General features: G+C 35.4%; 1 protein-coding gene across 1 annotated transcript in view; it reads left to right on the top strand.

Annotated features, from left to right (window-relative positions):
* The window catches only part of LOC145690202 (uncharacterized), a 53046-nt gene extending 37852 nt beyond the window's left edge, over positions 1-15194 (top strand). The window contains exon 6 of the mRNA XM_081764863.1: positions 14705-15194. Within this exon, the coding sequence (XP_081620989.1) occupies positions 14705-14809 (105 nt within the window). The 3' untranslated portion in view covers positions 14810-15194. The remainder of the gene's footprint in view (positions 1-14704) is intronic.
* Positions 15195-15466: the final 272 nt, after the last annotated feature.

Below are 15466 nucleotides of genomic sequence, written 5' to 3'. Positions count from 1 at the left end.
TATGTCATATATAGGAGAGACAGGAAAGAGAGTGAAAGAAAGATTAAAACAACATGAAGATGATGTTAGGAAGAAGAAAGATACCAATGCCATATATAAACATGTTAAGGAGACGAATCACGGAATTAATTGGGATAAGACGGAAGTATTGGAGATGGAGAAAAGAATGATAATAAGGAAGTGGTAAGAAGCAGATTGGATAAAGAAGGTAGGAAGAGATAAACTGATGAATTGGACAGGAGGCTTACTTATTAATTAATTATATCAAGGAAGTTTGGATAGCATAGACAAGAAGAAAATAATAAAAGGCCCTTATAAGAAACAAAGATGGCGGAACGTGATAGTTGGAAAGTGAACAAGAAGACTTACGGGATTGGCTGAAGGCCTCAGCAAACAGGAGGAAAGAAAAGTACAACAATAACTACATATATATATATATGTCTGTTAAAAGAATTTAAATGTTTTGATAACAATGACTATATATATGACTGTTAAAGAATTTAAACTTGGTCATAACAATGACTATATATATGTCTGTATTTTCATTTATTTTCGATATTGTCTGAAGAAGGATATGTTAGATATCCGAAACCGTTATTATTATTTAAAATAAAGTGTGTTTTAAGCTTTGGTCAGTGTTTCTTTTGTTAAAATAATCAATCCAAAGCCATGGATAGTCTTATTATTATTTATTATGAGGAATGAGGAGCATTAGTTCTTAATTGTACAATTTTTAGGTCTACAGTTTATCACGAGTAAAATATCAGGAAAATAGGTTCGAAAGAGATAAATATAGGACTACTACGAGAATTTGCATAATTAACTTTTTTTTTTTTTTTTGCAGAATCTTGTATCCACTTTTTTTTTTTTTTTTAAGTTTTTCTGCTCCTCTTGTGATTGGAATAATTATTAAATACTTAAATTTTAAATAAAATCCCATATACCTTTTTTATTATCCCCTTGATAAAAATGATCAAGTAAACAGTTGAAATATTGGAAACTACGGTTCTTCATGCCACAGTAGTGTTCAGTATATTTTATTACACAGCTTTAGTCCATTTGCATCAAACTCAATAAATATTTACAGTAGTAATAAAAAAAATGAAATACTAGTAGTATAGGGAAGCAAATTTAAACTTGAGTTAGGTCCTATTTGTAAATGATATAATGATATACCATTACTATTGTGATTAATCAGCCTGAATATATATATATATATATATATATATATATATATATATATATATATATATATATATATATATATATATATATTGTAACCGGCTGGAGTTCAAGTCGCTGTTCGGGCGTCCATTTATTTGTAACCAATTGGAGTTCGTGGTCCATGTTCGGGCAGCTATTTATTTGTAACCGCCTGGATAATCTGTTCGCTGTCCTCGGCTCGTGGTATTACCAATGAGTATACTCCTGATACTTTAACTTACCTGGACAGGACGACGAAGACCTCTCCAAGAAAGGTTACAAACTGTTTCCCAAAAAGCTCGTCGGTCTCAATAATGAGATGAGCATTAGGCGCCGAGAGGTTCGGGTGTCTCGTCTCGAAAACCTCACGGACGATCAGACGGTCATCCAGACCATAACGCACACAAACACCATTCATACATACAACGAAAACACACTGGGTTAAATGACACTATACTTATTTATTAGAACACTATTTTGAAAAAAAAAATAACGAAGAGAAATGAACACAACACTGGACACTAATAAATTTTGCCGCTGAAATTACGTTTTGCCCTTTACGGGAAATATAACCCTTTCTATATATATGATTATAATTCAGGTATCACTATAAATACTTTGCTCACACCATTAACACACTTGGGGGATTCGCACTGGGGAAAAGTTGTCTGGATCGTCCCACGATGAATCCAGTTGTTACGCTGAACAGTCCTGCAGCGTAAAGGTGAATCTTCAGCAAACACACAAAAGAAGATCTCCACAATGGAATACAGATATTGGAGGGCGCGTATGTAACATTTTAAACGCACAAGGTCTGAGGACCTGGGATTTCACTGATTGGGGCTAGCCGTAAGAAATCGTCCTTCACCGGCTAAATAGCTTGTGCCCCTTAACACAACTTATGTTTGAAGTTCAACGCGAGATGCGTGGTTGCATCTTCCAGACCTGGAGCCAAACTCCTCGAGCATCCAAGCTCAAGCTACGGGTTGCAATGGTCAACGGAAAAGTGTTGGCAGTTCATTTCAAAAATCACTCGGTTAACTCACCTGTATGCACATACAAACAGAATACGGAAAACAATTTATGTTAATTTTAGTCAACTGCCTATAATGCACTAGACACGGCGATAACACTGGCGTGAGAAAGTACAGATAACGAACTACGAAAACTGTGAGGCTGGTGCCACTTTGGCTACTGGGACATCTGGTCAGCCCGTATTTCTCTAATCTATTGTAATGTTTCCATAAGCGATTAACGAAAGCACTTAATTCAGTTCCAAATAACTGCAGAATATATACTGTGCATATAATAAGTCAGGGAGAAACACTGAAATGGTTAGTCACTAACTGAAATGTTCTCAGCAAAAGCAATGTTTTAAATATATATATGAAAAAACGATGAAAGACTTCTTTGTCCAATTGTGTGGGAAAGAAGCAATTCCCACCAAAGAAAGAACTTATATGCGTTGCAGAATAAAGCATAAATCGAAAATAATAATCACTGTCTTCACGAAATAAGGGCGTCCACAAAAAATCCTTCTATAACCTGGTAGCTGTTATATATGGTGTCCGAAAGTGGAACGACCTGTCAAGTGCACACGTAGACAGGTTGAGAACCCTTGGCCGTATGACGAAATATGAATAAAATTAGGTTTTTCACCTGAAAATTTAAAATAAGTTAGTTGGCAACACTGTCATATGGTGTGAGACTTACGTGTTTAAACGATGAATGGTTTTTCACCTGAAAAAGGGCTATTAAAATAGTTAAATATCTTGTTCACTCACTACAACATGATGAGGTTCCTGCATGAGCAATGTCCAATCCAAATGTTCCATGAAGTAATAAGATCCTCTTGAACAATTTGTGCAGTTGGGTTTCCTTATCTTCCGTTTCTTGACATGTTGAAACCATGCTGTCTTCCTGTGTGAGTATCCCCCAATCCTCCATGATTCTCCAAAGATGAGTTGATGAGGGGAGAAGGGGAGGTTTTTTTTAACACTGGTGTGAGAAACGAAGTACGGTTATAACACCTGTATGATAACTTCACTAAAAAAGCGCAAAAAGCGTTTGTAGGGCTATTAAAATTCTTATTAAAAAAAAAACAAATACTTTTCGTAAAATGTTTAAGTGTTCCGTTTCGATCACTTTATTTTGTGTAATATGGAGTAAATATATTATAGGGCTATTTAATTTTTTTTTTTTTTTTTTTTACACGTAAATACTTTTCGTAAAATGTTTAAGTGTTCCGTTTCGATCACTTTATTTTGTGTAATATGAAGTAAATATGCACACTCAATAACTATTCAAGAAAACATCGACTTAAAGAATTATCAAATATCTCAATAAAAATTAGTAAATATACTGATATCTGTATTTAAAATATCAAAATGTGAATGAATAAGCAAATTGCAAAACGTATTAAAGGTACTAAAACATTAAAATTATTGTCAAAGTTTCAATATCACTATAATATATTTGAAAAATATGAAAATCATTGAAAAAGTAAAATGAATGAAAATGTAAACACATGATAAACTGACAATATACAAACAAAATAAGATTTTCACCTGTATGTCCATTTTTTTTAACTGTGCCTCGTGTTGTTTGGCAGAAAAGAACGAAAAATCGTTTTTCAAAAATAAAAGAAATAAACTTAAGTGTCAAAGATGACGTTCATAGTAATTCCAAGAAATAAGCATGATTCTATATATCAAGAAAAGATCGTGATTTCGCTGACATGTATGAAGAAAATTTGGCACGCCATAAGATCAAATGCCATCTGCTCGTCGTGAAAATCGAGACTTTAATTCAATAATGCTCAATACAACAAATGGTTTCATTCTGAAACAAAGTTATTATTAGCTTAGGCCTAGAATAATGGTCGTTGTTCACTTCCATAAACGTAAACATTGTAGGGTTACCAGAATAGATGGGTATTATCTGCAAAAAATTTATTAATTAAAATGTTGAAAACTATTCAATATTGATCCAAGTTTTTCAAAGGTCTGAATCAAGGAAGTTGACTCACTAGTCCAAACATTCCTGAAAATAAATGGTCATTACACCATGAATTGACCAAAACCATAGGTGGGAAAAATGTGTAATACTACACGTACTTACACACACAATATGCCATCGACACCTGCGAGGCAAAAAACTAGAAACGTGGAAAGGCCTGCGACCATAGGCACTTACAAAATGTTTCTATACATAACTGAAATATCAACACTAATATTCAGTAAAATACACGTATGTTCCCTGGAACATAACGTACATCATCCACCTGGAAAAAATGTGTAAACACACAAAATACAAATGCTCTCGTAGCATCGTAAAGATATGTCTCTATAAGACAAAATACATGAGACCTATTAAAAGAAAAACATGAGATACAAACAAGAATATAATCAACGACATTACAACTCTCTGATCGGTCTGAAACATCAAGATTAAATTCCCTACAAAACGGTTATGTAATTTCACGACAGTTAAACTTTCTTAGGCATCTTCGCTACAAAATATTTAAAATGGTCTTATTAACGCATTAAAATTCAGTCATCGAGCATACAAAATAATTGACAAATTGATTTTCATAAAACGTTATGGCTTCATGCTGTTGGAAAGAAAGAAAATAAGTTTAATTTTCGGGATCTATATCGAATTCGAATAATTTCTAGGACATACTAGAACTAAAATACAATTTTCTCAAAATTAACATGAAAAATAAACATTACAACTCATTAGCATACAAGTACACAATATAGTTACGATTCATAAACGTTAAAATATTCACTAGAATATTACTAGACAATAAACTATACTCAAAATATTTAACCTAAGAATACGCATACTTAGTTACGGATACCATAAAGGAAGAAGGGAAATGAAAAACTATATTTTGCGATTGATGGCGAAAATACAGTTAGCTATGGAATATCCAATGGATTAGCCACATCCATTTTTGCAACAGATCTGCAATTCCAGGAAATATTGCCTCCCTGAAAAAAAAATATTTATATTTATCCCCATAAAATATCCTACCCGAAGAAGTTCCCCTACGGTCGTTCAGTGGTCTAGAGAAGACGAAAAAAAAAAATGTTAATTAGAAATTACAAGAAAATATAGAAGTTAAACATATTTCCGCATATATATTAATATGAGGGGAAAAACGACCGTTCACCATCAGAATATCTGTTCATATAGTTCCTTCTACAATAAAAAGATTACTGCTTTCGTTCGGAGAATTATACTATTCACACGACATTCCTACACACACTATTACCAACAAGGAAATGTCTGTTATCACTTGTTTAAGGCTTAGCCTACTTTCCGTTCTAAACTTTTCTCTTCGAACAAAATATATCATGTCACATCCTGGAAATTCAAATAAGTCAAAATCGGGTAAATGACGTAAATGAGGTTCAATAAAATTACAGTAAACACCTCAAAATGAAAACGAACATCTAAGATTAACACTGAAAAATAAATTTAACATTGATTATAAGTGTAAAATTCCATATTCTACGCATGAGATTACATACTAAGTTTCAATGACAAATATAAAAATGTATATATAATGAACAACTAAAAATTTTCTTATCCTGGGCATCTCGATACATTCCTTTAAAAAAATTCTAAAAGAAAGCCAAACATTAATTCTAAATAACATGTAATAACTTATTTAAGAATTTCGAAAGTGGGAAGGGATCCTAAAAGAATTTTTTTTTTTTAAATTTTAAAACACAATAAAAATATATATTATAACGCCAAAACATCTTCCCACTAGCTGAGGTACGGATATCTCGCCAAGATATCAAACCGTTTTTGGATAAGTACGGTCCCTCTACGTATGTGATACGTTAATTATTTACTAAAAAATCTTAAAATGAAACATCTGAAATGAAAACAAGAAAAATTAATGACAGTAAACTAATAGTAAGTCAGTGATAAGGTTTGCAACATTAGTATTCAATTGTGAGGCGCGACACGGAGTAAAGACCAAAAGCGGAAAAGAATCAGCTGTGTGTCGTTCGTCATTCGTAACCATAAGCACAGGTGGTCGAGAATGCAGCGACTATCTTATCAAAATAAAGAAAGAAAAACGTGTTATCTGCTCATAGCCGAACAGTTAAAAGCTGGAAGCAAAAAGAGTTTTAAAAGAAATATGTAGTTCTTCTTTTCGTATCCAGGTGTTCCGATCAAAAACTAAAAGCAAAAAGGAAGAAAATGAATACATGTTTATCGCTTAGAAATGCGTCGCTCTCCTGAAAGAAAATTCGTATCAGCATACAAAGTTTTGGTTGCCCCCCCCCCCTTTTTTTTTCTTTTCCTATGATTACTGTTTCTGCTTTGATAATTACGGTTTGTTCGTCTATTTCTACGATGGTTACCTCTCCGTACAAATCTATGCTTAATGTCACACAAATTGCGGTTCCTGTCTAGTTTCTGATAACTCAGGTTACGTGGCCGTGATTTACGACTTCTTTTGTATCTGTTATTCTTTCGTGTGCGCTCTTGGTTCTGATTCCCTTTAAATTTCGTATTGTTTACGATCTGAACTTGGTATCTTTGCTTATTACAATAACTGTAACTTCGTTTACGCTTTTTCTCTCTGTAGTTTGTGGTAGTTTGTTTTGTGCACTTATGACCTCTGTCGTCTACAATCATATGTTCGTGGATTTCACTACTTCTGATACTACAAGTGGTGTTGCTAGATACTGAATGAATAAAATCATTATCGGATTTGTTACGAGGATGGTTTAGACTACCTGTCTCTGGTTGGAGTTCAGATTCCTGCGTTTCCTTTTCATTAGGAGTGTTAGTTTGTAGCTCAAGTTTCAATTCCAATGTTTTGTTTACACTAGGAATATCAGTCACTAATTGAGGTTCAATTTCCGGCGTTTCGTATTCAGTAGGAACATCTGACTGTACTTGGGGTTCACATTCCGGTATTTTGTTTTCAGCAGTTTCCGTTTGCTGACTATTTTCACGAAACACGTCCCGTAAAGCGTCTATCTTTTGACCTAAATCACTCTTTACCTCTTTTCCTAATCTATCTAGGTTTTCTTTATTTTCAGCACGGGACTCTTTACTTTGCTTTATATATCTATCGACATTCTCTTTAAACTCAGCACGGCTTTCTTTACTTTGCTTCAATAATTCTTCAAGAAGTGAAATCGCCCTAGCAATCGCATTAAGTCTCTGGTGTGCCATCTTGAACAAGAATAAAGCTTAAAACATACAATTAGAATAAAATATGCTATCAAAAAACATATTATTAAAATCACCTGCAAGAGAAGTTTTTTTTTTTTTTTTTCCTTCAGATTACTGGTTCTAAGCTGGAAAAGAAGTGATATATTAAAATATTGATTTTACAAGTATATTCGAGCACCAACGGTCTCGATTCGGGTCGGTAGTTCGGGCGTCATTTATTTGTAACCGGCTGGAGTTCGAGTCGCTGTTCTTGGCTCGTGGTATTACCAATAAGTATACTCCTGATACTTTAACTTACCTGGACAGGACGACGAAGACCTCTCCAAGAAAGGTTACAAACTGTTTCCCAAAAAGCTCGTCGGTCTCAATAATGAGATGAGCATTAGGCGCCGAGAGGTTCGGGTGTCTCGTCTCGAAAACCTCACGGACGATCAGACGGTCATCCAGACCATAACGCACACAAACACCATTCATACATACAACGAAAACACACTGGGTTAAATGACACTATACTTATTTATTAGAACACTATTTTGAAAAAAAAAATAACGAAGAGAAATGAACACAACACTGGACACTAATAAATTTTGCCGCTGAAATTACGTTTTGCCCTTTACGGGAAATATAACCCTTTCTATATATATGATTATAATTCAGGTATCACTATAAATACTTTGCTCACACCATTAACACACTTGGGGGATTCGCACTGGGGAAAAGTTGTCTGGATCGTCCCACGATGAATCCAGTTGTTACGCTGAACAGTCCTGCAGCGTAAAGGTGAATCTTCAGCAAACACACAAAAGAAGATCTCCACAATGGAATACAGATATTGGAGGGCGCGTATGTAACATTTTAAACGCACAAGGTCTGAGGACCTAGGATTTCACTGATTGGGGCTAGCCGTAAGAAATCGTCCTTCACCGGCTAAATAGCTTGTGCCCCTTAACACAACTTATGTTTGAAGTTCAACGCGAGATGCGTGGTTGCATCTTCCAGACCTGGAGCCAAACTCCTCGAGCATCCAAGCTCAAGCTACGGGTTGCAATGGTCAACGGAAAAGTGTTGGCAGTTCATTTCAAAAATCACTCGGTTAACTCACCTGTATGCACATACAAACAGAATACGGAAAACAATTTATGTTAATTTTAGTCAACTGCCTATAATGCACTAGACACGGCGATAACACTGGCGTGAGAAAGTACAGATAACGAACTACGAAAACTGTGAGGCTGGTGCCACTTTGGCTACTGGGACATCTGGTCAGCCCGTATTTCTCTAATCTATTGTAATGTTTCCATAAGCGATTAACGAAAGCACTTAATTCAGTTCCAAATAACTGCAGAATATATACTGTGCATATAATAAGTCAGGGAGAAACACTGAAATGGTTAGTCACTAACTGAAATGTTCTCAGCAAAAGCAATGTTTTAAATATATATATGAAAAAACGATGAAAGACTTCTTTGTCCAATTGTGTGGGAAAGAAGCAATTCCCACCAAAGAAAGAACTTATATGCGTTGCAGAATAAAGCATAAATCGAAAATAATAATCACTGTCTTCACGAAATATACAGGGCGTCCACAAAAAATCCTTCTATAACCTGGTAGCGGTTATAATATATATATATGTGTGTGTGTGTGTGTATGGGTGGGTGGGTGTGTCTTGTGTCTTGGGCACGCGTGGTTCGAATCCCGGTGGGAGAGCACAAAAATTTAATTGATCGCTTAAATTTTCACTTTTATTGACCATTCGTCTCCTTTAGCCTAAAGGGATACCCGTGAAATAAACTAAATAATTTCCTTTCAGACTTTTTCAGTAAGTAATTTTGAGTCTTTTTTTTTTTAAACTTGCTGACCAGGTATGCATATTCTTATAAAACTGACGAGAAACTTGTGAATATAAAACACATACTTAATAATGTCGTCTGGATAATTATAAAAATCTCCCCCTCCCCCGCAGAAATCAATGGATATAAGTGTAGAAAACTTAGACACTGGCTGATCATGACACTAAACTGATAAGATCTGTGAAGCGCATGAATAATAAGTTCGAGAAAATCAAATTTCGTTTGAGCACGTTGCAGAAAAATCTTTGGGTTAGAGTAGTTTGTGTGCAAAATTGCAGATTTTTTTGCCAACTCTTTACCATGTTTCAAGAAGGCCAAACTTTTCTGTGGCCGAAGGTACGCAACAAAGATGTCATGGACCACATTTTTCCTTTTTTTAAAAACAAAAATCGCGAACCACATTTTTGCCTTTATTTTCGATTAAGCATCGAAAAGTAAATACGTTTTAAGATATAACACTTTGTTTACAATGTATTTTAAGAAAAGGTGTGGCTTTTAAAAATATTATTGTTGATAATGAGTCAATATTCTAATGAAATGTAGTAATCACAAGCACGAATCGTTAGATGTTTATCAATTTTTTTCTGAAGTTAATGTGTTTGCTGTCCCTTTGTGGTTTTACAAGAATGCTAAGCAAAGAATGAACGTAACACACGTGACAGACCCTACATGTTAACCACACGAGTGAGGTGAAGCAAAAGAGAGTAAGTCAAGCAGTACTACTGGATCCTAATTCTAAGCTGGAACTGGACATGAAAAGAAGTTTTTCACAGGGTCGCCTATCACTACCGCACGTATCTGCTGTTGCATTTCACACAGGAATCTCAGATAGATCAGCAGCTATAATAACCACTCCAGCTTTTCAGGATGTCAACGTTATCACTTCGGAAGATGCTGCTAACAAAATAGGTAAGTCGAAAATTCGTCGAAATAAGGAAAAACTAGTGTGTGATTTGACGAAAAACAGTGAGTGGTACGGAATATGGATTTCGTGGCCTTTATTTTGATGGGCAAAAAGGAGAAGACTGAAAACAAATCTACAGAAGAGAGACACAAGAAAACCACTATACATTAGTAGAAGAATCCGGCTCAAAATATCTCGGACATGTTTCGCTTTTTGGGCATGGAGTCCAGATAGCGCAAGCGATTCTCCAGTTTCTTGAACAAAGTGGAGCAGACATTTCACAACTACTTGCATTGGGATGCGGTAGAATTACAGGTAGTTTTAGTGGGTAATAACATGTGTGAAGAAAAAGCTAGGGAAGGAATTGCAGAGAATTCTGTGTCTACTTCATATGAACGAAATTCCTCTTCACTACCTAGTGAAACACTTCGATAGAACAGCTGCCAGCTCAAAGATAGTATCGGGTCCGATTGGAAAAAGATGACTGTCTATGAAGAATTACCTAGTGTCTTCTCAACCGATTGAAGTCCAAGTGACTGATTTCAACGATTTGAGTACCGACCAACAATACCTAATATACATTTTTCGTGCTGTCTTTAGTGGCACATGTTCGTTGAAACCTATTAAAGAAAACCCTGGACTAGTTGTATAATCTTGTTGGTTAATAACTCTGTCAAGATAACTGTATCTTTGTAAATACCATTGCACTTGAAGAACCGCTACGTTGGCTGGTTCAGTACGTGGTTCGAGTTTACGCCTCTGTGTGATTCGAAATTAAGTTGCTGTGGTGGATCCCAAGCTTATGGAAAATCGTTGAATTTTTCCAGTTTCTTCTAGAAGACGAAACAAGTTTTCTACTCGTTCGTAGATGTTAATAGATATTTCTCTCATCCGGAAAACTTCCTTTCATCCATAACAGACAAAAACATCGAGGTTAAGATGTTGGAATGGAGATGTATCAAGAAATGGCAACAACAGAAAAAAAAAAAAAAAAAACTTACGGGAGTTCATTCCCAAAATTTGTCCCATGTATTTGTCCCTAATAATTGTTCTAAATAGCAATATGTAAGTATGTAGCAATATGCAGCAATTCTTGTTCTAATAGCAAATTTAATGGCCAGTAACTCTCGAACCAAAACGCTGTACAGGAAAATATTTCACATGAGTACTAAACAAGTCAAGGTGTACCTCATTCGGAGCCAGCTCGTGCGTATAGGCCAATTAGGACCTGCTTACTATGGGCAGTGTGGCGGATATTTTATTTATTTATTTGCTTTGCGGTGTTCGTAACATTAATAGGATGAACAGTTATTACAACAAGCTATGTAAAAGCAATGAAAAAATGAAATGAAATTTTTGAGTTTTACGTCCCACGGGTATGATGGCTAGGCTAAAGGAGACGGTGCTGCTGAGCAGTGAATGAAATGGTGGAATGAAGAAAGTGGAAGGAAACGGGAGAATCCCTAGAAAATCCACATACACGGTGTTTGTCCACCATAAAGTTCATTTGGCGGGAGCAGGGTTTGAACCCGGGGCCCCGTGCACCAGAGGCGAACGCTCTAGCACTAAGCCATCGCGGCCCCTGTAAAAGCAATGAAGCAAGCTACCATATATGGTTGCAAGTTTTACCACGCACTTAATCGAAATCAAAATAACAATAACTTGTGTTCGGGCCAGAGAGTAATAAGGATTTTTTTAAAGGTAAAACCCTTTACGTAAACATAAAAGGGTAATATCACTAAATCAGATTGGCAACCCTGCTTTTCGCTCTCTTCTTTCTTTTACTGACCTGCCTTATTCCTCCCCCAGTCGTCTTACATTACTTTTCTAATATGTTAGTATATTATTATTATTATTATTATTATTATTATTATTATTATTATTATTATTATTATTATTATTATTATTATTATTATTATTAAAGTTGTCACAGCAATAAAAAATGCTTTCACAATTCAAGAATTAATTGGCTTATTGTTTAATTATCAATACCATAGTAAAAGACATTGAACATACGTTTTATTTCATGCCTAAACAAATGGTAATAGTGGGATGATGTGGCGAAGATATGAGGACAAGGGATGCCGAAATATTTCTCGCCTAGGGTGTCAGAATACCTAGAGCCGGCCTTCTTCCATTCCAAGTTCAGTTAAGATCAAATGAGGAGGTGAGCGCAACAGTGTCCTAAACCACATTTTTAAAAACAGAAAAGTCAAACGTAAACACATGTGGTTTTTTTGTACAATGTATGACACATTCAACTACTTGTGCTTGCTTTTGGTATATTGTGCAAAAAACCACATATGTTTACGTTTAACTTGACTTTTCTCCATTTTTAAAAATGTGGGTTAGACCACTGTTGCGCTCACCCCCCACCCCCCCTCAAATGATAATTGTAGATCGCGTATGATACATAATGACTTTATATACATAAAATCAAACGTAAAATGAAAGTAATGATTCAAAGTTTAGTTTACAGTCAGAAGATGACCTTCGAATTGAAAATGTGAATGCCTTTCCTTCATTTTTTATGAAATATGCCTGAAGAAAAAAGCAGATCTTTTGAAATTGTTACGTTAAACATAACAGAAGCATATTACAGGTGAATAATTGTTTTTATTTTAAGAAAATAAACCAGATGCGTCCCTATTACATTTTTATTACATCATATATTATTTGAAGACATATTCTTTGACAATAGGGAATATATCGATACTAAGTAAGGCATTTGTGCCGTATCGCCGGACCACTTTGAAAACTGAAAAAAAGCACCAAATTGTATTGCATTCGGTTATATTTTGTTTGTATTACATTAAGTTACGTTAGATTACGTTGCATTAGGCGTGCAGTATTACTTTAATACGGATTCATAGTATAAGTATTAGTAGTAGTAGAAGCAGAAGTAAGAGTAGTAATAGTAGTAGTAGGAACGGGTTAGAAGGCCGGCAGGGGTTGGTTGGGTTCTGTTCTCGACATGTAATGGGCAAATTAAAGACTTGCCAATTTTTTTCTGTACATTTTACAATTTCTGGATCCGTATAGTAAAACAAGTGTACCTCTCCGCGAAATAGTCCATCCGCCTCCATATACAGTGCCGCTAACAACATCAAAAACAATCAACAAATACAACCACTTTCTTAACTTTTACTATTCCCCTTACCTCCCTTGTACTCATTCTTTCTCATAAACTTAAATAAATTTTCCAATTGACCCGGTAAATTTCCTAAAATTGGTCCGGCGATACGGCACTTAACCCCTAAGTAATATTCTATAAGTACTATCCCATTAAGTAATATTTTATAAGCACTAAAGAATATGCAAAAAAAATTTAGTATTATCGTTTTGCCTATTGCAATACTTCAAATAAGTATGAAAAACATTGCGTGCAGGACTAATAAGCAGCCGTGTAATGTTGACACTGTCCTGTGTTTTTATATTTTGAAAATTTAGATTTAAAAAGAAAATGTCAATACATAGAGACCTCAGTCAGACAAAGCTGTAAAATAACTTCACGGTCCTTCAGTCCAGAAACATTGATATAAAAGATGTATGTTCACGAAAGTGGAAATTTCATATGGGTATTCGGATGTACGACGTGCATTCAAGTTATAACACCTCCATTCTTTATTTCTCAGAACTTGTAACAGATAGAAACGTGCTGTTTGTTTTAAAATACGCGAGCACTCCTTGTCAATGCGTGACAGAGATGGAAACACCGTACAGCACACAGAACTCTAGCGGCAGCGGTGAGAGTTGACTGTTTTTGATACGATACTAGTAAAAATGACATTTTCATTACAAGAACAGCGTGTAATCATTCGTTTTCTTCATTTACGTGGTGTGACACCGCTTAAAATTCCCGTCAGTTGGGTGAGACATGTGACGATAATGTCATGGATGTGTTGAGTATGCGTTCGTGAGTGCGACAGTTCAAAGAAGGCAGAACGTCGTCTGACAACATACCAAGACAGTCTCGGTCTGGCGACAGTGTGCACAGATCCCACGGAAATGCGTACTTTGGAGGCGATATGTTCCACACTTATTCGGTGATCCTCCAAAACAACTTTGTCCACTCGTTCGACCATGTCGTCAGATTGGCTTGTGCGAGGCCGAGGTTGTCATGGTTTGTTGTCACACGACGTTCTGCCTTCCTTGAACTGTCTTACCCACGAACATTAGACACATTCATGACATCATCGTCACATGTCTTACTCAACCGGCGATGGATTTCCAGTGGTATCACATCACGCAAATTGAGAAAACGACTAGTATTGTAAGTATCAAAAACAGTCATCACTCCCACTGCTGCCGCTAGAGTTGTGTGTGCCGTATCGTGTTGCCATCTCTGTCACGCATTAACAACGAGTCCTCGCGTATTTTAAAACTAACAGCACTTTTCTATCTGTTACCAGTCATGAGAAAAAAAGAATGGAAATGTTATAACTTGAGTGAAACTCGTAGATATTTTATCAGTTCGCTAATTAGGTATATAACTCCTTAACTTCATGCTTATAAATATATTTTCTGCTTACAGGTCAAAATAGATATCCTCGAGAAGCTAAACCAAAGTGCAGAAGAGGCAAGAGCACAGTCAGAGCAGCTTCTTCAAAGAATATCAAAACTAGATTCACTGATTTAAAGAGGGGAGAGAGACAAATCAATTTACATATCACAGGAGAATCAAGAAACTTTGCTCTCAAAGGGCCTTAGATTATGTCTCAAAGAGCCTCTGTTGTGCCATGCTAAAAACTATTTATTAAAGATCTATATTTTTTATACACATCTATAATTGAAGGTTGTGATGATCTCAGTTGTTAATTGTTAAATATAATAGATTTTAATTCTATTTATTTAAGTCTTGTTGATCAAGGTTTTTAATAGACTTTTCGGACATGATGAACTTGTACTTGTGTACTTTTCCATTGTAGTAATTAAAAATTTGTAATCTTAAATGTTGTGTGTCTCGCATGTTTAAATGTAATTGGATAATTAAAAAAATACTGACTTAGTAAGATATTTTATTTACCCATTGTGTTTTGCCAATTTAGGTTCTCAACAAGGAACGGACATGAACATGTCATCCGGACATCCGAATCAAACTTAGTCCATTCGATGAACATAACAAAAATAGGTTCGTGCACAAAAAATTAGGTACCATGGACAACGGAGTAAGTCTCTGGGCTCCATTAATTCTGTTAGTATAAAGAAAACCGTAGACTCGCAGTCAAATAGCTATTGCATGAACACTATTCATTGCAAAGTCAGTTTATAATTCATTCTCTTCAGCATGAAACAA

Source organism: Thermobia domestica, chromosome 7 (genome assembly GCF_964235325.1).
Source record: "Thermobia domestica chromosome 7, izTheDome1.hap1.1, whole genome shotgun sequence".
In the NCBI taxonomy this organism is placed as follows: Eukaryota; Metazoa; Arthropoda; class Insecta; order Zygentoma; family Lepismatidae; genus Thermobia; species Thermobia domestica.
Note: the sequence above shows the minus strand (reverse complement) of the source record. Positions and strands in the feature narration are given on the sequence as shown.